General features: G+C 40.3%; 1 protein-coding gene across 5 annotated transcripts; it reads left to right on the top strand.

The window, feature by feature from the left end:
* The first annotated feature begins 3284 nt into the window (after positions 1-3284).
* On the top strand, positions 3285-17400 carry LOC112069660 (protein cornichon homolog 4). Of its 5 annotated transcripts, none has more exons than XM_024137018.2 (5): positions 3285-3388; positions 3906-3974; positions 13389-13501; positions 16043-16183; positions 16367-17400. In XM_024137018.2, the coding sequence occupies exons 1-5, from the start codon at positions 3320-3322 to the stop codon at positions 16392-16394; spliced, it is 420 nt and encodes a 139-aa protein (XP_023992786.1). In that variant the 5' UTR covers positions 3285-3319; the 3' UTR covers positions 16395-17400. The 5 variants fall into 5 exon arrangements, with proteins under 5 accessions (XP_023992786.1, XP_023992790.1, XP_070294744.1 ...); XM_024137022.2 differs by having other exon boundaries at positions 3311-3388; positions 3906-3993; XM_070438643.1 differs by lacking the exon at positions 3906-3974 and adding an exon at positions 8193-8271 and having other exon boundaries at positions 3323-3388.
* Positions 17401-17449: the final 49 nt, after the last annotated feature.

Genomic DNA, 17449 nt, shown 5'->3' with positions numbered 1-17449 from the left:
CAGAAGAGCGTGTCAGACGGAAGGAGCCGTCCCTTTGGCCAGTGTGCATAACAAGTCTTGGTAATGAAATTCACATTAGAGTGGAGCAATCGCTACACGTCTGAAATGGTTGGAACTTTGAACCTCAACACGAGGTGAAGAAATAAACTAATCTTCCTTTAGACCAGAGAGACGAAAAGCTGAAGCTCATGTCCATAGTGGTCAGAATCCTGAACCCTGAATAATCAACACGAGGAGGAGGTTCAGAATTATGAATATGATAAGAGGTAATGATTAATAAGGTGACTGTTTATCGATGAAATAGATATATACAGTTGAAGTCAGAAGTTTACATACACCTTAGCCAAATACATTTAAACTCAGTTTTTCACAATTCCTGATATTTAATCCTAGTAAAAATTCCCTGTCTTAGGTCAGTTAGGATCACCACTTTATTTTAAGAATGTGAAATGTCAGAATTATAGTAGAGAGAATTATTTATTTCAGCTTTTATTTCTTTCATCACATTCCCAGTGGGTCAGAAGTTGACATACAGTCAATGAGTATTTGGTAGCGTTGCCTTTAAATTGTTTAACTTGGGTCAAATGCTTTGGGTAGCCTTCCACAAGCTTCCCACAAGAAGTTGGGTGAATTTTGGCCCATTCCTCCTGACAGAGCTGATGTAACTGAATCAGGCTTGTAGGCCTCCTTGCTCACACACAATTCTTCAGTTCTGCCCACAAATGTTCTATAGGATTGAGGTCAGGGCTTTGTGAAGGCTACTCCAATACCTTGACTTTGTTGTCCTTAAGCCATTTTGCCACAACTTTGGAAGTATGCTTGGGGTCATTGTCCATTTGGAAGACCCATTTGCGACCAAGCTTTAACTTCCTGACTGATGTCTTGAGATGTTGCTTCAATATATCCACATAATTTGTCTTCCTCATGATGCCATCTATTTTGTGAAGTGCACCAGTCCCTCCTGCAGCAAAGCACCCCCACAATATGCTGCTGCCACCCTCATGCTTCATGGTTGGGATGGTGTTCTTCTGCTTGCAAGCCTCCCCCTTTTTCCTCCAAACATAACGATGGTCATTATGGCCATATAGTTCTATATTTGTTTCATCAGACCAGACGACATTTCTCCAAAAAGTACGATCTTTGTCCCCATGTGCAGTTACAAACCGTAGTCTAGCTTTTTTATGGCGGTTTTGGAGCAGTGGCTTCTTCCTTGCTGAGCGGCCTTTCAGGTTATGTCGATAGAGGACTCGTTTTACTGTGGATATAGATACTTTTGTGCCTGTTTCCTCCAGGATCTTCACAAGGTCCTTTGCTGTTGTTCTGGGATTGATTTGCACTTTTCGCACCAAAGTACATTCATCTCTAGGAGACAGAACGCGTCTCCTTCCTGAGCGGTATGATGGCTGCGGGGTTCCATGGGGTTTATACTTGTGTACTATTGTTTGTGCAGATGAAAGTGGTACCTTCAGGCATTTGGAAATTGCTCCCAAGGATGAACCAGACTTGTGGAGGTCTACAAATTTTTTCTGAGGTCTTGGATGATTTAGTTTGATTTTCCCATGATGTCAAGCAAAGAGGCACTGAGTTTGAAGGTAGGCCTTGAAATACACCCACAGGTACACCTCCAATTGACTCAAATGATGTCAATTAGCCTATCAGAAGCTTCTAAAGCCATGACATCATTTTCTGGAATTTTCCAAGCTGGCACAGTCAACTTAGTGTATGTAAACTGACCCACTGGAATTGTGATACAGTGAATTATAAGTGAAATAATCTATCTGTAAACAATTGTTGGAAAAATTACTTGTGTCATGCACAAAGTAGTTGCCCTAACCGACTTGCCAAAACTGTAATTTGTTAACAAGAAATGTGTGGAGTGGTTGAAAAACGAGTTTTAATGACTCCAACCTAAGTGTATGTAAACTTCCGACTTCAACTGTACCTTATAGAGTTTAATTCGGGAGATGGTAACTCTTTAAACAATTTATTCCATGGTGCCCCAAATCCTAATGAGTTAATTGTTACATGATTAATTTAATCGGGTAACAATTCAACATAGTTAGTGGATTAAATAAATAAGTCATCAGATTACTGAAGGTAAAGTTGCGACAATGTCCTGCATGCCCACATTATGCCTATCATTAATTTATTTTCTTCTCTTTTTATGCTTACAGTAAGTGCCATGAAAAGCCAGAAAACTCAGTAGGTTGATCTGTTGCTGGAAAGTCCTAAAATATGACCCTGACCGCAGTGGTGTAGAAGGGTGCAAACTATGTATATGAGCATCTTGCTCTTTTTTTAAAGACATCTTTAAGCTATAACTGCCACAAAATGTGTCAACTAGCACCATGGAAATACCTATAGGCAGCGGATTCCACAAAGTTTCTTCAAGAATGTCCTTTTCTAGTTTTCTTTTAAAATCTCAAATTGATACAGATGTAATGAGCTGATTCTCTTCATTGCAGATCTGACACATCACATGACTCTTCAAGAGAGCCACTATGCTCCAGATTGCCTTCTGTGCTCAGAAGACCTTGTGAGGCTCTGCCCCATCAAACCATGCTTATCAATCATTAATCAAATAAGACAATGGGACTTTTATATGTGTCCCAGTCTTTATATTCATGTAATATCTGTGGGTGAATTTTGAAACAATTACTGTATGCAGATGTGCAAAAAATTGTGATGTAGATTTGTTTTTGCCATTGTTTGATCCATTTAAAATGTAAGAATATGTTGCTGGTTAACTTTAATTGGTGACTATGGAAACAAATAGAAATGTAATGAACAATGTTTTCAATACCCAACTTTATCCTCAGCAATACATTTTACAGTACACTCTTAGAAAAAAAGTGTAGGTTATAAGCAGTAGTCAGGTGGTTATGACCAGTAGGCTGCATAATATAGTGGTCACAATTATGACCAACTGGTCGTATGGTGGTCAGAAAAAATACGTTATATTCTGGTCAGTAAAAATACTGTAATGACCTGGCTAGATCCTAAATGAACAAATGTTCAGACAGAGGATTGCGTTTACGAATTCCCGATGTATTAACCAAACTCATCACAGGCTACTGTTTGGCTGTAGCCCACGCCAAATACATCAAGGAAAACAGTATCAAACAAAGGTGACCCATCACTCAAAGGTGACCAGACGTAAAGAGGGAGAACAATGACTAAGTATGGTCTTCAATTTGCGGCGCTCCACCCCCTTCCAAACGATCTACTACAGTACGAGAGGTGGCAGTATAGTTAAAACCTGACCCTTTGCACCAATTTCAAAATACCCGGAAATAGCAGTGAATGCGGAAGACGAAAGATGGAGGCGGCTGTGTTCATTCTATCGCTGGTCGACTGCTGTGCTCTGATTTTTCTGGCGGTGTACTTCGTATCCTTTTCTTGAACATTAGCTAATACGTTGTGTATTTGGATCTCTATTACTATCCTTTGTTACAATCAATACGTTTTGGCGCTCGTGCTTTGTGGGTACCTGTCTGTGGCAGACAAGTGCTAGTTAACGTTGGCCGTGGTTTAAGCATGATCAAACGTATCAATCCAATCCGTAGTGCTCTGTCTTGATAAACGGRCGTTAGCGAACTAGCCAGCAAGGGCCAGTTAGCCAACGCCCTGTTCGTCCTTTGCATTTTAAAATGTCGATATTCTGGCTGTCAACAGCAGTGTTGACATATTTTAGATGCAGTGTCTGCTGCTTGTTTTTTCCTAGCAAAAGTTCAGTGGTTAAACAGACCGTCAGTCCTAGTTACTCACACATTCCTAAGTATTCAATGGCGTCCTCGCTTGAGTTAGCTGACATTCAGAATATAGAGAAACTGTTACTGTATAGCTAAACGTTAGCCTTATACATCTCTGCCCAGACAGTTTACATACCTTAACTTCATGAATAGGTAATTACCCTCTCCGATCTAGAATGTGACTACATCAATGCTCGAGCCTGCTGTTCGAAGTTAAACAGAGTAAGCACACTTGTCATGGGTAATTTCCTTTCAAATATATATTTTTGCATGTACACACAGCTAGCTAGCTCTCGAGAACCTAGGGGGCATAGCCTCCCTTTATGGCTTTCGGTTAAATGTGTAGACCATAACTGGCTCACTGTAAACTATAATCCCGACACTGTTTTAACGGTTCGAAACATAAAATCTCGTTTGCGATAAGGTTTTGGAAACATTTGGGATTTAACTTTCACATCAGCAAGAAATACTATTTCAAATTCCAAAAGATACATTTGTGAATCGCAAATCGAGCATCACCGGGCCACATTTTGGTGTGCCGACGTTTCCCAATGTTCTTGAATTTCGGATTTCGTTTTAAGTAATTGTTATATATGGCAGAGCACCCCGCTAATAAAGCGAGATATCCCACCTTGTTACCCACTCCACAAAGCCGGGAGGCAGCCTGTGGTCAAAACGAATACAATCATTTTTTTACACGGATAAACGCCCCCTACCGGGTCAATCGGGTGAGCTAAATCGAACTCCCGCCATTGGATTTTTTTTTTTTTTTWAACACAGCAGGGTGTAACTTTGATAAACTGTACAGTAAGTGTATTTTTTTGTGTTTTTTCGTCGCTGATATGAAAGTTAGCTGCAATWTGTAACTTGTTGGCCACTGGGTCAAATTCCCATAGAAATGTGTGTTATAGCTCTGTCATTCTCATTGAAAGCAAGTCTAAGAAGAGGTAGATATGTTTTATGTGCGAATTCTGTGCTACCGTTTCGTTTTTGCGTCTTTACTTTAGGTTTTGTACACCATTTTCATTCAAACAAATTAAATTACAATATTTTTGGTTATGGAAGATATATTTCACAGCGGTTTAGATGGTACAATGATTCTCTACACTATACTTGCTGTTTAGTCAGAAATTGAAATGTTTATATATCGTTCAACATTCCAAAACCCCTATCACAAGTGAGGCGTTTTTCGTTTAGACAGCGAGCATTTGCGCTAGAGGACAGACTAATTCCCACTGCCAAAAAGGATGTGGAGATGCCCAGGGCGAAAAATCTGATATCAACCTTGGAGGGACAATTACATTACATTTTCTCTAAGAGCAATTCTGAGGGGGACACCAAAAGTAGTGCTGTAACACATAGCCTACGTTGTAAATGTTAAATGTATATTGAGGAACCATAATTCCTACAACTGAATAATTGATAGGTACAGTAGTTAACTGAAGGGTTTAACCAACTTGTTCAAATGTTTAAATCATTATAATACTACTACTAATAATAGTTATAGCAGTGCTCCTTACCAGTCCAGTATGTATGCAGGTATTCGTACTTACAACTAGCAATATCAAGAAAGGCCAGTAGGTAGCAATGGTACTGTACACTGTATGGGTGTAGTTTTCATAAATACAATGAACATGGTGTGATCTCATCTAAAATATAATCTCCATTGAGAACCATCACAAAGTTAGTCTCCGTATTGAATTGACCTTTTAATTTGACTTTTTCTGATACGTTTATATAGTCATTAAATGTGCCACTGGCCTGAGTCTACTACAATATCTTTAACAAGAACAAAAGTTAAAATAAGTACAGTTCAAAGCAAAATAACTACTTCAATGAAAAACCCAAATAAATCAAACAAAATATCCTTCAGTCAGTGTCTCAACTCTTCAAACAGCAGCTATGGACAAGTATGTCGCACAAAGTATGCAATTTTAAATAAAATAACATGAAATAAATAATTTGTAAGTGTACTGTCGTGTACTGTCATGTACTAAAACTACTCTCCTCTAGGCTGCTTAGTACCGCCATACTGCCTAGCACAGCTCTAATAGCAGTATTCCGCACAGTCCACCTTGTTGGACATAGGGGTTTCCGGGTGGGCAGATGTGTTTCTTTGGACGTGGCAATTGATTCAAACATGCTCTTAAACTTTCCTGACTGGCATAGAGGAACCTAACTGATGGACCCAAGAAAGGAAGAATCCCGGATCAGTGGGGAGGCTGAGCAGCCAGCCTGTGTAATCAGATTTACACAGTGTGCTCCACAATGGACATAGAGGGCTAATGGCTGCTGCCTTCTCACAATTGCCTGTGCACCTGTGTATTTTCCTGCCATGTTTGAGGCACCATCGTAACTCTCCCACGTAAGCCAGACATGGGCAAATTGAGCCTCAACAACACTTCAGTTGCCACTTTCGCAATGCCTCTGCCTGTTGTCTCCGCACCCTGTATAGCCAAAATACCCCGTGAGGGACAAGGTCATGGTCAACATAATGCAAAAAGACACTCTCCTGTTCAGCACCGAGAGCATCTTGAGTACCATCAACAATTAATGAAATGTACAATCGGAAGAGATCTAATCTCAGCTGCAATGCCCGAATGATGTATTGGCCATGATGTTCAGAATTTCATTCTGTGCTTTGGGGCCTCTTGAAACGTAAACATCTGTTGGCAAGAGTTTGCGGTTCAAAAATTGTGGGTGTGGCTGATATGGTTTTGTGCCATCACTGAGTAACTGGACAATGCTGTGCCACTGTCCCTCATACTGGTGCTGCTGGCAACAAGGGTGACACCTGGTCCTGCCGTGGCTGTGACATTGTTCTCTGAAGTCTCTCTCCCTGGCTCTTTCCCTTTCACCACCCTCACTGACTCAGTCTGTCTCCTAGAAAGAAATAAGGTGTTTGCCGTACTCCTAACTACCGGTACCCAACTACACAATTAATCACAACAGCAATCAATTGCCATAACAAATCTTAGTTTAGTCATCAGTTTAAGTTGAAGCGGGGGTATCCATGGCATTTTCCAAATTATGTCCTATTTTACAAGTAAAAAAAATTGAGAACCTTTCATAATGTTGCCAAACAAAGACTCAACAAACTTACCTGAGACTCCCTGTCTCTGCCAGTCTGTCCCTGCCTATCTGTCCCCACTCTGCTGTCTGTGTGCCATCTGTTGCTGCTCTGCCTAATGACATCATTGTGAAACATTCCATTAGCATTTCACTTCTTTCTTATGAACATTTATCAACTCGTCTTTGAGATATTAGGCTACTAGAGGTCTTACTTTGCGTTTTGGTGTACTGAAAAATATCTGATGTCCGTCTTTTTACTTTTTTCTGCCATTTTTCTACCTGGCTGGCTGGCTGGCGGTCTAGCTGCACACACACACATTTACACAACATATGCTACACCTTTTCTAATTTTAATATAGTTTGTTTCATATTGGCTGGCTTCACAACATGCTGAATTTGTAAAGCTAGCGAGCACCAACTCCGTTTCTGTGGTGTTTGCCATATCTTAAAAAAAAAAAAGGTGAAATAAAAATAATGTAAAAAAGTTCACTAGCGACAATTTAGCTTTTGCAACGAGACCATTAAATATATTTAGACAATGGTATAAAGAGAGTTGTAGTTCAGTTTGGACTTCAGTTTATCGCCAACTTTATCACAGGGACTTTGAAGCACTACAGCTGCTGATTTGGAATAAACTAAAGATAGCAAAGATTCCATCTTTGACGACGCCACATTAATGGAATAGGTATCAGCTAGCTTGCTAGTTAATGTTTGCTTTAGTTTGCGCGCTAGCTCTGCAAATTCAGCTAGTGTGTGAACCCTGCCAACATAAAAATGTAAACATTGCTATGGCCGAATTGACTGGATTAACCTCACGTCAGTTACGTACATGTGCCTTTCAGACAGTAGATACGAACCCTCTATTACCTTGCCAGCTAAAGAACTGGCAGTGGATCAAACCATTGTGAGGCAAAGGGAGGGGTGGTCGCAATCTTTTGAAACTTAAAAAGGCGCTATTAAGTGTCTATAATCAGCACAACTGCTTTCATTGCGTATTAWTAATATTATTGAAATTACATAGTTATGTTTACAGTGATAGATTGGGGGGGACAAATCATATTTTTCCCAGGATGGGGGGGTCGTGTCCCCCCCGTCCCCCCTGGGATTTCCGCCTATGGGAATGCCATAGAGCCCCACAGTGGAGGTGATATAATACCCATAACCTAATGGTCAAACAGGAAAGTGGTTCCAATCGTTTTCCACCCATCTAAAAATCACCTATGTGAAAAATGAAACACTTAAAATAAGTGCTGTGTTTCGTGTAGGCTTACCCTGGCGTGATGTTTTGATAACCATGTTCTATCTCGGACAAGGTGATTTGTCAATATATTMTTTTCCATTAACTCTGACTCGAAAATGCAAATTAAGATCAAAGTAGACATCATGCAAAACTACAAATCCCTGCAAGCACCTGTAGACCATCGCAAGCTGACACCTTTGCTAACAGGTACTGTGTCAATTTAAAACTTGCATGAGACAGTTCACAGAATTGTCAATTTAAAGAAATTCAGCCAATTTATTCATTACTATATTTACCTAACATTAGATAGTTAATCTAGAGATCCTATATTTTGCCTTGATTCGGCAGTCTCGTCCAGATCATTATGGCATTTGTAGTTCTTCATGATAGCCACATTAACAGCTAACTAGCCTTTCATTTTGGGGGGGTAAATGCAGGCAAATATATTGATAAAAGTAACTTTATCCTAGAGCAGGCGTTTGCAAAGGCCGAACTGCGACCTGATTCAATATGGCCCGCGGACTCAGGCTCAGATCACATAAAGAATTTGCGATTAGTAAAGTATTTGTTATTCAAATTAAAAGCATAATGATTTAACTCCGACCGCTTGAGGGACATTTATTTTGAAGGCACTTATAAGTAACAACTGCACGAGGACAGGCAGTGACTGACAGACTGACACACGTTACAAATAGTAGCTAGCTAGAAGTTGCGCTAAAATGAGTTTTTCAAAGAAAGTAGACAATGAATGTAGGGTGTTACAGCAAGAGTGGACTTCGAAATATTTCTTTGAGGTATCAGGGAAAGCTGTGTGCAAGGAGAGCATCGCAGTCTTGAAAGACTACAACTTGTCCCGACACTTCCAAACGAAGCATGCAGAGAAATATAGGAATATGTATTCTGAGCAGAGGGCAAATGCATCGAAATAGTTGCTTTCTCAGTTGCAAAAGCAGCAAGGACTTTTAACAAAACTGCATTCAGCAAACGACGGAATTGCGAGTGCTAGCTAAGTACTGTCCTACACAATTGCTAAACATAGCAAACCATTCGCTGAGGGCGAATTCATTAAATAATGTTTAATTGACTCTGCAGCAATACTTTGCCCCGACAAGAAAGCTGTTTGAAAATGTTTCCCTGTCAAGACGAACAGTGACACGGCATGTTGAGTACATCACAGAGAATAAGGAACAACAGTTGAAAGACAAGGCAAAGGATTTCACCTATTTCTCCTTGGCCCTGGATTTTTTTTTTTTTTTTTTTTTTACCTTTATTTAACTAGGCAAGTCAGTTAAGAACAAATTCTTATTTTCAATGACGGCCTAGGAACAGTGGGTTAACTGCCTGTTCAGGGGCAGAACGACAGATTTGTACCTTGTCAGCTCGGGGATTTGAACTTGCAACCTTTCGGTTACTAGTCCAACGCTCTAACCACTAGGATACCCTGCCGCCCCAATGGATGAGAGCAGTGATGCATGTGACACGACGCAGTTGTTGATATTCTTATGAGGCATAACACCAGACTTTGAAATTGCATAGGAGCTTGCTTCGGTGCAGTCAATGAAGAGCACAACCACAGTGAAAGATTCATTGGAGGAGGTTAATAATTGTGTGGCAAAGCTGGGACTGAGTTTAGAAAGTTAACCGGTGTGCCCAAACTTCACAGGAAAAAATGTTGGCCTTTTGAAAATGATACAAGATCAAGTAGCTGAGCTGAACCCAGTTCAGAACATTATTTTCCTGCATTGCATTATTCATCAGCAGGTTCTCTGTAAATGTGTTCTGAAAATGAGCCGTGTTGTGGATGCAATCACTAAAGTGGTAAACTTCATAAGAGCAAAATCTTTAAACCACAGGCAATTTGTCTCACTGTTGGAAGAGACAGAGTCGGATCATGCAGATTTCCCCTTAAACACAAACGTGAGATGGCTGAGTTTGGGGAAGGTGCTTAAAAGGGTGTGGGACCTGAAGTCGGAGATTGCTGAGTTTTTGCAAATTAAAGGAAAATGTGTGGATTTCCATCAATTGCAAGATAAAGAATGGTTGGCTGATTTTTGCCTTCACTGTGGACATCATGGCCCTCATGAATGAACTGAATTCCAAACTACAAGGGAAGGGCCTTTATGCACATCAGATGTACAACCTTGTCAAAGCCTTCAAGAGAAAGTTACTCTTCCTGACCTGCCAAGTAGAAGCCAACAATCTCGCCCACCTTCCGACACTACTAGTCTGTTCTCTATCAGATGACCAGCGGGAGAAGTATACATCGCTGCTGCGTGCTTTGAACAGTGAGTTTTCTCCTCGTTTTGAGTATTTAAAATGTTGGAAAATGACATGCTGTTGATTTCCTTTCAACTTCAATGTGGATAACGCTTCCACTGACCTGCAACTTGAGCTTATCGATCTTCAGTCTGATGCAGTGATTGGAGAACTATTCAGAACATTGTCCCTGACGAGGTTCTAAGCATATCTCGATGAACAAAACTTTCCAAAGATTAGGAGTCATGCTCAGATGTTTGTACTGTTTGGGTCAACCTATGTATGTGAACAGACATTTTCAGTGATGAAATATAACAAGTCAAGGCACAGATCATCTCTTACTGACTCGCACCTCTCAGAAATCCTGCGCATAGCGATGTCAGAAACTAAACCTGACTGCACTGCTGTAGTTAATGCCCATCAGAGACTTCACTCCACACTGATTGAGTTGTTGAAATGTAATGTTGAGCTCTCTCTCTTTCTTGTGTTTTTGTACATACCCGTTAACAAGAGTTCTGTCCGTGGTGCTGAATGCACAGTGTACTTTTCCCTCCGTGTAGTGCATTGCATGTTTAATAATGAAAATGCCTACCAAAAGGAGAACATGGATGTGGTTTATTTCTGTGCATTTAAAAAAAAAAAAGTGAAATAAGTAGCATATCTGGATGTGATTTACAGTAGATATATCTGTTAACAGTCATACACATGATGTATAATCCTGTAATATGATTTAGGCCTGCGATGGCTAAAATATATTCGAATGTGGCCCTCCATGGAAAATAATTGCCCAGGCCTGTCCTAGAGAGATTTACACAGTTATCAAGAAGTCACTCAAGGGTAAGCCTACATGAGAAACAGCCTTTATTTGAAGTGTTTCTAAAATCCCCTATGGGAAAAATGAATGGTGGAAAAATTCTTGGAACCGTTTCCCTGTTCGACCGCTAGATTTCATGGGTATTATGACTCCTACTGTGGTATTTTACAGGACTCATGATAAGTACAAGCTGTGCACCTGAGTGCAGAGCAGACATGAGAAAGAACGTMATATTTTGTTAATGTTGGTATAGGTTAAGGGAGTGAACGATATTTAAAATAAAGTTTACATGGAGAAAATGGACCTCTCTGAAATAAATGGATGGCCCTACCTTCAGTAAAGTGTAAAAAAATCAACCCTCCCCTGTACCCAAAATAATAATTAAAACAAAAAGTAGATGGCAACTTTGATTTCCTGAACTGCCCCCATAGTCCTACACAGCACAGCCATTGGTTAAACTGCACACAAAAATGTTTTTGATTACCAAGAGCAGAGCTGAGCAGGCCAGGGCTCAGGGTTGGATTATCCATTGCAGTGTGTAATGCAGCCTAGTTTCATTTACACCATCCCAGCAGCTATCTTAGAAATATAACTTTGCTCTGTGCTTTTCGAGCATGCATTTCGTAGCCTATAGGCTATGGATCGTTTGATTGAGAACACACTAAATAGACTATAGGCGCACTTGATATTGAGTGCCCAGCGGAGAATCYGAGATGAGGGGCGGCATCGGGCACACATTGATTTATAGCCTAATAAGCAACTACTTCTAAAATACAAAGAAATATTGACATTTCAATCCATTACAAATTACATGACCCTCCCCTGGACTAGATTGAATAAAACACTAAACCCTCCGCTTGACTAATTGAAAAAGCATGACCCTCCCCCATTTTCCCCCAGGTAACCATTCTATAAATGTCGATCCATCCCTAAATCCATTTGAATTCAAATCACTTTTAGTCAGGATCCCTTTTGATTTAAGTAAAACTTTCCATACATGGTTGTCCATGGAAAAAGTGGTCTGAAAGTGACTTTTTGGACCTGACTGCCAAAAGGTTCAGGAGATAAAGGTGCTAAGAGTTTACCAATTATGCGTACCCCACCATACCATGAGACATCCATGTCTTCTTCACTAGAAAGATAGTTTAGTGTGATATCATTTTAAAAGCTTACAAACAGTGTTGTCAAACTATTTTATTTATTTGAAAAATATGTATGCAATACAGAATGTCATTTTGAAACCTTGAACATCAATTATCAAAAAAAGTTTTAAAAAATCTTCATATCCTATCCTATTTCACATCATCTGAGGTTTTTGTGTTGTGCCCGCCATTGGTTGAGACACAACATGCCCTTGAATACAGGGGGGGTGTCATTTCAATCATAGAAATATAATTCATAGAATGGAACCAAGCCTTCAGACCACTGTAATTTAGCTGGTACACTATTGACATTTAAAATGAATTGACATTTGTACTTCTAATTTCTACCACAAAGATGACCGCCCATCGTCGACTGTCAACTTAGTCATGTCTATTCTATTATCTATATTTCTATGATTTCAATAGGTTTCCTATGGATGATTGACAGTATAATTTAAAACAACATATATTCCCATTCAAGTCAACATTCTCTGATGTGTGGACCTCCAACCATCTTTGTGGTACCATTCAAAATTTGACATTTCAATTTGATTCCCATATTTGAACATTTATCAGCCAAAACATGACACCCACCTTGTATTCAACACAAACATCTTAGACTATGTAAAATAGGGTCTAAGGTACAACATATGCGAATAGCATTTTTAGATAATTGATGTTAAAGGACATTATAAAAATAAATCTAGAAATTGTCAAACAATTTGACAACCCTGTTTTGTAAGGTTTTAAATTATATAAATCTCAACTGTTTATCTTTTACAGTGACGACGACAATGTGTGGTGGGGTGGTAATGGTGAGATATGCAAAATGGGTTAACTTTGAGCACCTTTTATCTCRTGAATGGTTTGGAATTCAGGTTCCTAAAGTCATTTTCTGAGCACTTCTCCAATGGTTAAATAGGCCTATGTATGGAATGTTTCGTTCAAATCAAAAGGTGTGCAGTCAAAAAGTTATTAAATTCAAATGGATTTACCCTACATGTAGTTAGTAACTTTCAGCTTCCTGACTTATACCTCTGTGGCCCATTGTTTTTTATTTATTGTGTCCTGTATGCTTGTGCTCATATACTTTTCATAATGTGCATCTGCAGTGGGTTGTACCAGAGCTGGTAGGCCAGGCCCTGGCAACAGTGCTGATGCTTGTCTCCCTGCACTGGTTTGTCTTCCTACTCAACCTGCCTGTGGCCGCCTGGAACATGTACAGGTAAGTACGTTGTACCTATTGTTTGTGATGACAACTGGATGTTAATGACCAACGGGATCTTCTTTTCCTATGTGAGCCGTAAAGACACTTTTGTGTTTGAGGAGTGAGGGGTTCCACTCAGAGCTGTCATCAGTGGCTGTGTTGTAAACCTTACGATAAGATATACTTTATTACTTTACATTTACATTGAAATTCATTTCGCGACGTCAGCATACAAACACAACACAATATACAGTTGAAGTCGGAAGTTTACATACACCTTAGCAAATACATTTAAACTCAGTTTTTCCACAATTCCTGACATTTAATGCCAGTAAAAATTCTTATGTCAAGTTAGGATCACCACTTTATTTTAAGAAATGTCAGAAAAGTAGTAGAGAATGATTTATTTCAGCTTTTATTTCTTTCATCACATTCCCAGTGGGTCAGAAGTTTACATACACTCAATTAGTATTTGGTAGCATTGCCTTTAAATTGTTTAACTTGGGTCAAGCGTTTCGGGTAGCCTTCCACAAGCTTCCCACAATAAGTTGGGTGAATTTTGTCCCATTCCTCCTGACAGAGCTGGTGTAACTGAGTCAGGTTTGTAGGCCTCCTTGCTCGCACACGCTTTGTCAGTTCTGCCCACAAATATTCTATAGGATTGAGGTCAGGGCTTTGTGATGGCCAGTCCAATACCTTAACTGTGTTGTCCTTAAGCCATTTTGCCACAACTTTGGAAGTATGCTTGGGGTCATTGTCCGTTTGGAAGACCCATTTGCGACCAAGCTTTAACTTCCTGACTGATGTCTTGATGTTGCTTCAATATATCCACATACTTTTTCTGCCTCATGATGCCATCTATTTTGTGAAGTGCACCAGTCCCTCCTGCAGCAAAGCAATATGCTGCTGCCAAACCTGTGCTTCACGGTTGGGACGGTGTTCTTCGGCTTGCAAGCCTCCCCCTTTTCCTTCCAAACATAACGATGGTCATTATGGCCAAACAGTTCTATTTTTGTTTCATCAGACCAGAGGACATTTCTCCAAAAAGTACGACCTTTTTTATGGCTGTTTTGGAGCAGTGGCTTCTTCCTTGCTGAGCGGCCTTTCAGGTTATGTCGATATAGGACTCGTTTTACTGTGGATATTGATACTTTTGTACCTGTTTCCTCCAGCATGTCAAGCAAAGAGGCACTGAGTTTGAAGGTAGGCCTTGAAATACATCCACAGGTACACCTCCAATTGACTCAAATTATGTCAATTAGCCTATCAGAAGCTTCTAAAGCCATTATATCATTTTCTGGAATTTYCCAAGCTGTTTAAAGGCACAGTCAACTTAGTGTACCGGTATGTAAACTGCTGACCCACTGGAATTGTGATCTGTCTGTAAATAGATCACAGTACAGTAATCTGTCTGTAAACAATTGTTGGAAAAATTACTTGTCATGCACAAAGTAGATGTCCTAACTGACTTGCCAAAACTATAGTTTGTTAACAAGAAATTTGTGGAGTAGTTGAAAAACAAGTTTTAACTGTATTACATGCGGTACTGGAAAGTTAGTATACAATTCACCCATTTACATTTTCACATTCTACTGTCCGACAGTGTATTGGGCCTGCATCTGTCCTATGTCCCACTGTTTAGCAGGCCTTGCTCCTATTCTTACTGAACAGTGGGACCCTTAATCTCCTTCTGGAGGGCAGCAGCTCAAATCGTTGCGCAAGATTGTGTGTGGGGTCCTCTATGATGCTCTTGGCCTTGTCTCTTGCCTGTTTATCATAGTGGCTCTGAAGACCCCTGCATTGCAGCCCGTAGAGCTTGGACCCCAGGTTCACAGTCCGGGATACCCTTATTAGCCACTGACTGCTCACCGTACCAGGCCAGGAAACAGAAAGTCAGCACACTCTATATGGCAGGTGTAGTAGTTGGAGAGTATCTAGGTGTTGACGTTCAGTTGTCTGTCTGCTCAGGAGGTACAGTCGTGGTTGGTATTTTTTATTGATGTTCTTGATGTTTTGGCATTAAAAGGGTGTGCTGTCCATGATGGTTCCCAGGTACCTACAACTCAACACTCTTTATCTTTCACCAATCAGGACTAGGTGGCTCACTGAGTCTGCCTTCCCCATGAACTCAGTAAGCAGTTTTGTTGAGTTTGGGGTAGTTATTGCACCAGTCATGAACCCTGTTTACATCTGTTTGGAAATGCAGTGTGTCATCTGAGGGTGCCTGGTGGTGTCTGCATATTTCACTGCCAACCAGTTCCCATCAGAGCCTTTCAGGTCATTGGTGCATATGAATAATAGCACTGTAGAGATGACAGTTCCTTTTGGGGAACCGGTAGATATACACAGAGGAAGTGATGTTGTTGAACTTGACATACTGCCCCCTGCTCAGCAGGAAGTCCAGCACCCACAAGTAATACTATAACTACCCTAGTCCATGTAAGCCCCTTACAAACTCCCCAACTCTTAGAGCTATAGCCCACACCCAAGCTGTTACCTACAATGCTATGGTTGTTCTAATGTCTCGAGTGTTGTGTCTACCTATTGTTTATCTGACAGGGTTTGGAAGGTGCCCATGGGAAACATGGGGGTGTTTGACCCCACTGAGATCCACAACCGGGGACAACTAAAGTCTCACATGAAAGAGTCCATGATCAAACTCGGCTTCCACCTGCTCTGCTTCTTCATCTACCTGTACAGGTAAGAGACTGGCCCTTGCTGTCTGGGATTCTATATGCTAGCCGCTGTTACAGTACTAACATAGCTAATCTTACTGCTCCTTTATTTATTGCTTAGTACAGGATAACTTCTGTTTAGCCTGAGCTTAAGTTTTGTTTTAAAGTAATTTCTTCACTTGTCACACGCTTCCTTTCACCCCCACAGCATGATCCTGGCACTGATCAACGATTGAGATCCCCATGGCCATTTTAATCCAATCGGCCAAATCACAAACTATTCAGTATGTGTTGTTCAATATGTCCTGGTCCTCAGTCCTCTGCTCAGYTGGAGTCACCTGACATTACACTCCCCTGGGGACACCTAATCATTGCTCAGACCCCCCCCGTTACATACTTCTGTGTTCTTATAACTGCCCTGGAATTGTGTGTGTGCTTTCGTTCAGCCTGTGTCCAACAATGCTGTCCATGCACTGCTCCTCTAGGCAGATGGAAAACATGACAATCGTACAGGCTAGATGGTGCATACGATTGGGTAACACATTTTCGGCCAAGAGCCAATCGCAACAGCTAGCACATCCTCTTGCAGCCTGCCGAACATCATCTTTGATAGTCATTTTTTTTTTTGTCTCTTGTCAACATGCTGGAAAATCCTTGAATTGAATATCCTTTGCAGAATAATAACCTGTGTTTTGGCGATCTATTTCTATTATATTTTCTTGCCGTCTCTTAACATCAATAAGTTATAGATCTGACATCCCCTGACTGCTGAAAGGTGCACATTTGATTGGTATTATAAAATAAAGTGTTCTCAGGGGAATACATGCACCTGGGTTGGAAAATGTTTTTCAACCCTATTTTTTCACTCGACTGTGTATCAATGGGCAATATAACCTTGATTCAATCCGTAGCACTGAAGAGCTACGCCGTAGCGCAATTTCAAGGTAATTTCCAATTGAGCTGACATGTAACATTGTCTTTAAATTTGTGTGGTGCTTCAGATTGAATCAAATCCCTTGTCTGTATCCTAGTTGTATTACATTTCACTGTGTATGACAGAAGCACATTTACTACACATCACTATGTATGTTATTTGTGCAGTTTGAGAATGTTCCAGCCAAATGTATTTCACCATGGGGAAGGGTGCGTGTTCAGATTGTTTAAATCAAACTAAAATGACTTTTTATTTGTGCTTTTGAAAATAATTTGTGGGGTTTCTTAAATAAACTTGAAAGAGAACAATTGTTGTCTTTTTCTTGTGAGATTATATTGAGGTAGGGCTAATACTGTA

The sequence above is a fragment of the Salvelinus sp. IW2-2015 genome, unplaced genomic scaffold (genome assembly GCF_002910315.2).
Source record: "Salvelinus sp. IW2-2015 unplaced genomic scaffold, ASM291031v2 Un_scaffold1069, whole genome shotgun sequence".
In the NCBI taxonomy this organism is placed as follows: Eukaryota; Metazoa; Chordata; class Actinopteri; order Salmoniformes; family Salmonidae; genus Salvelinus; species Salvelinus sp. IW2-2015.
This window is presented reverse-complemented; position numbering and strand designations above follow the sequence as displayed.

Excerpts from the sequence above, each read along its gene's own strand:
- LOC112069660 (XM_024137018.2), top strand. The coding sequence starts at position 3,320 with ATGGAGGCGGCTGTGTTCATTCTATCGCTGGTCGACTGCTGTGCTCTG. Across the intron at positions 13,502-16,042 it reads GCCGCCTGGAACATGTACAG|GGTTTGGAAGGTGCCCATGG; the intron begins GTAAGTACGTTG and ends TTTATCTGACAG. Across the intron at positions 16,184-16,366 it reads TTCTTCATCTACCTGTACAG|CATGATCCTGGCACTGATCA; the intron begins GTAAGAGACTGG and ends TCACCCCCACAG.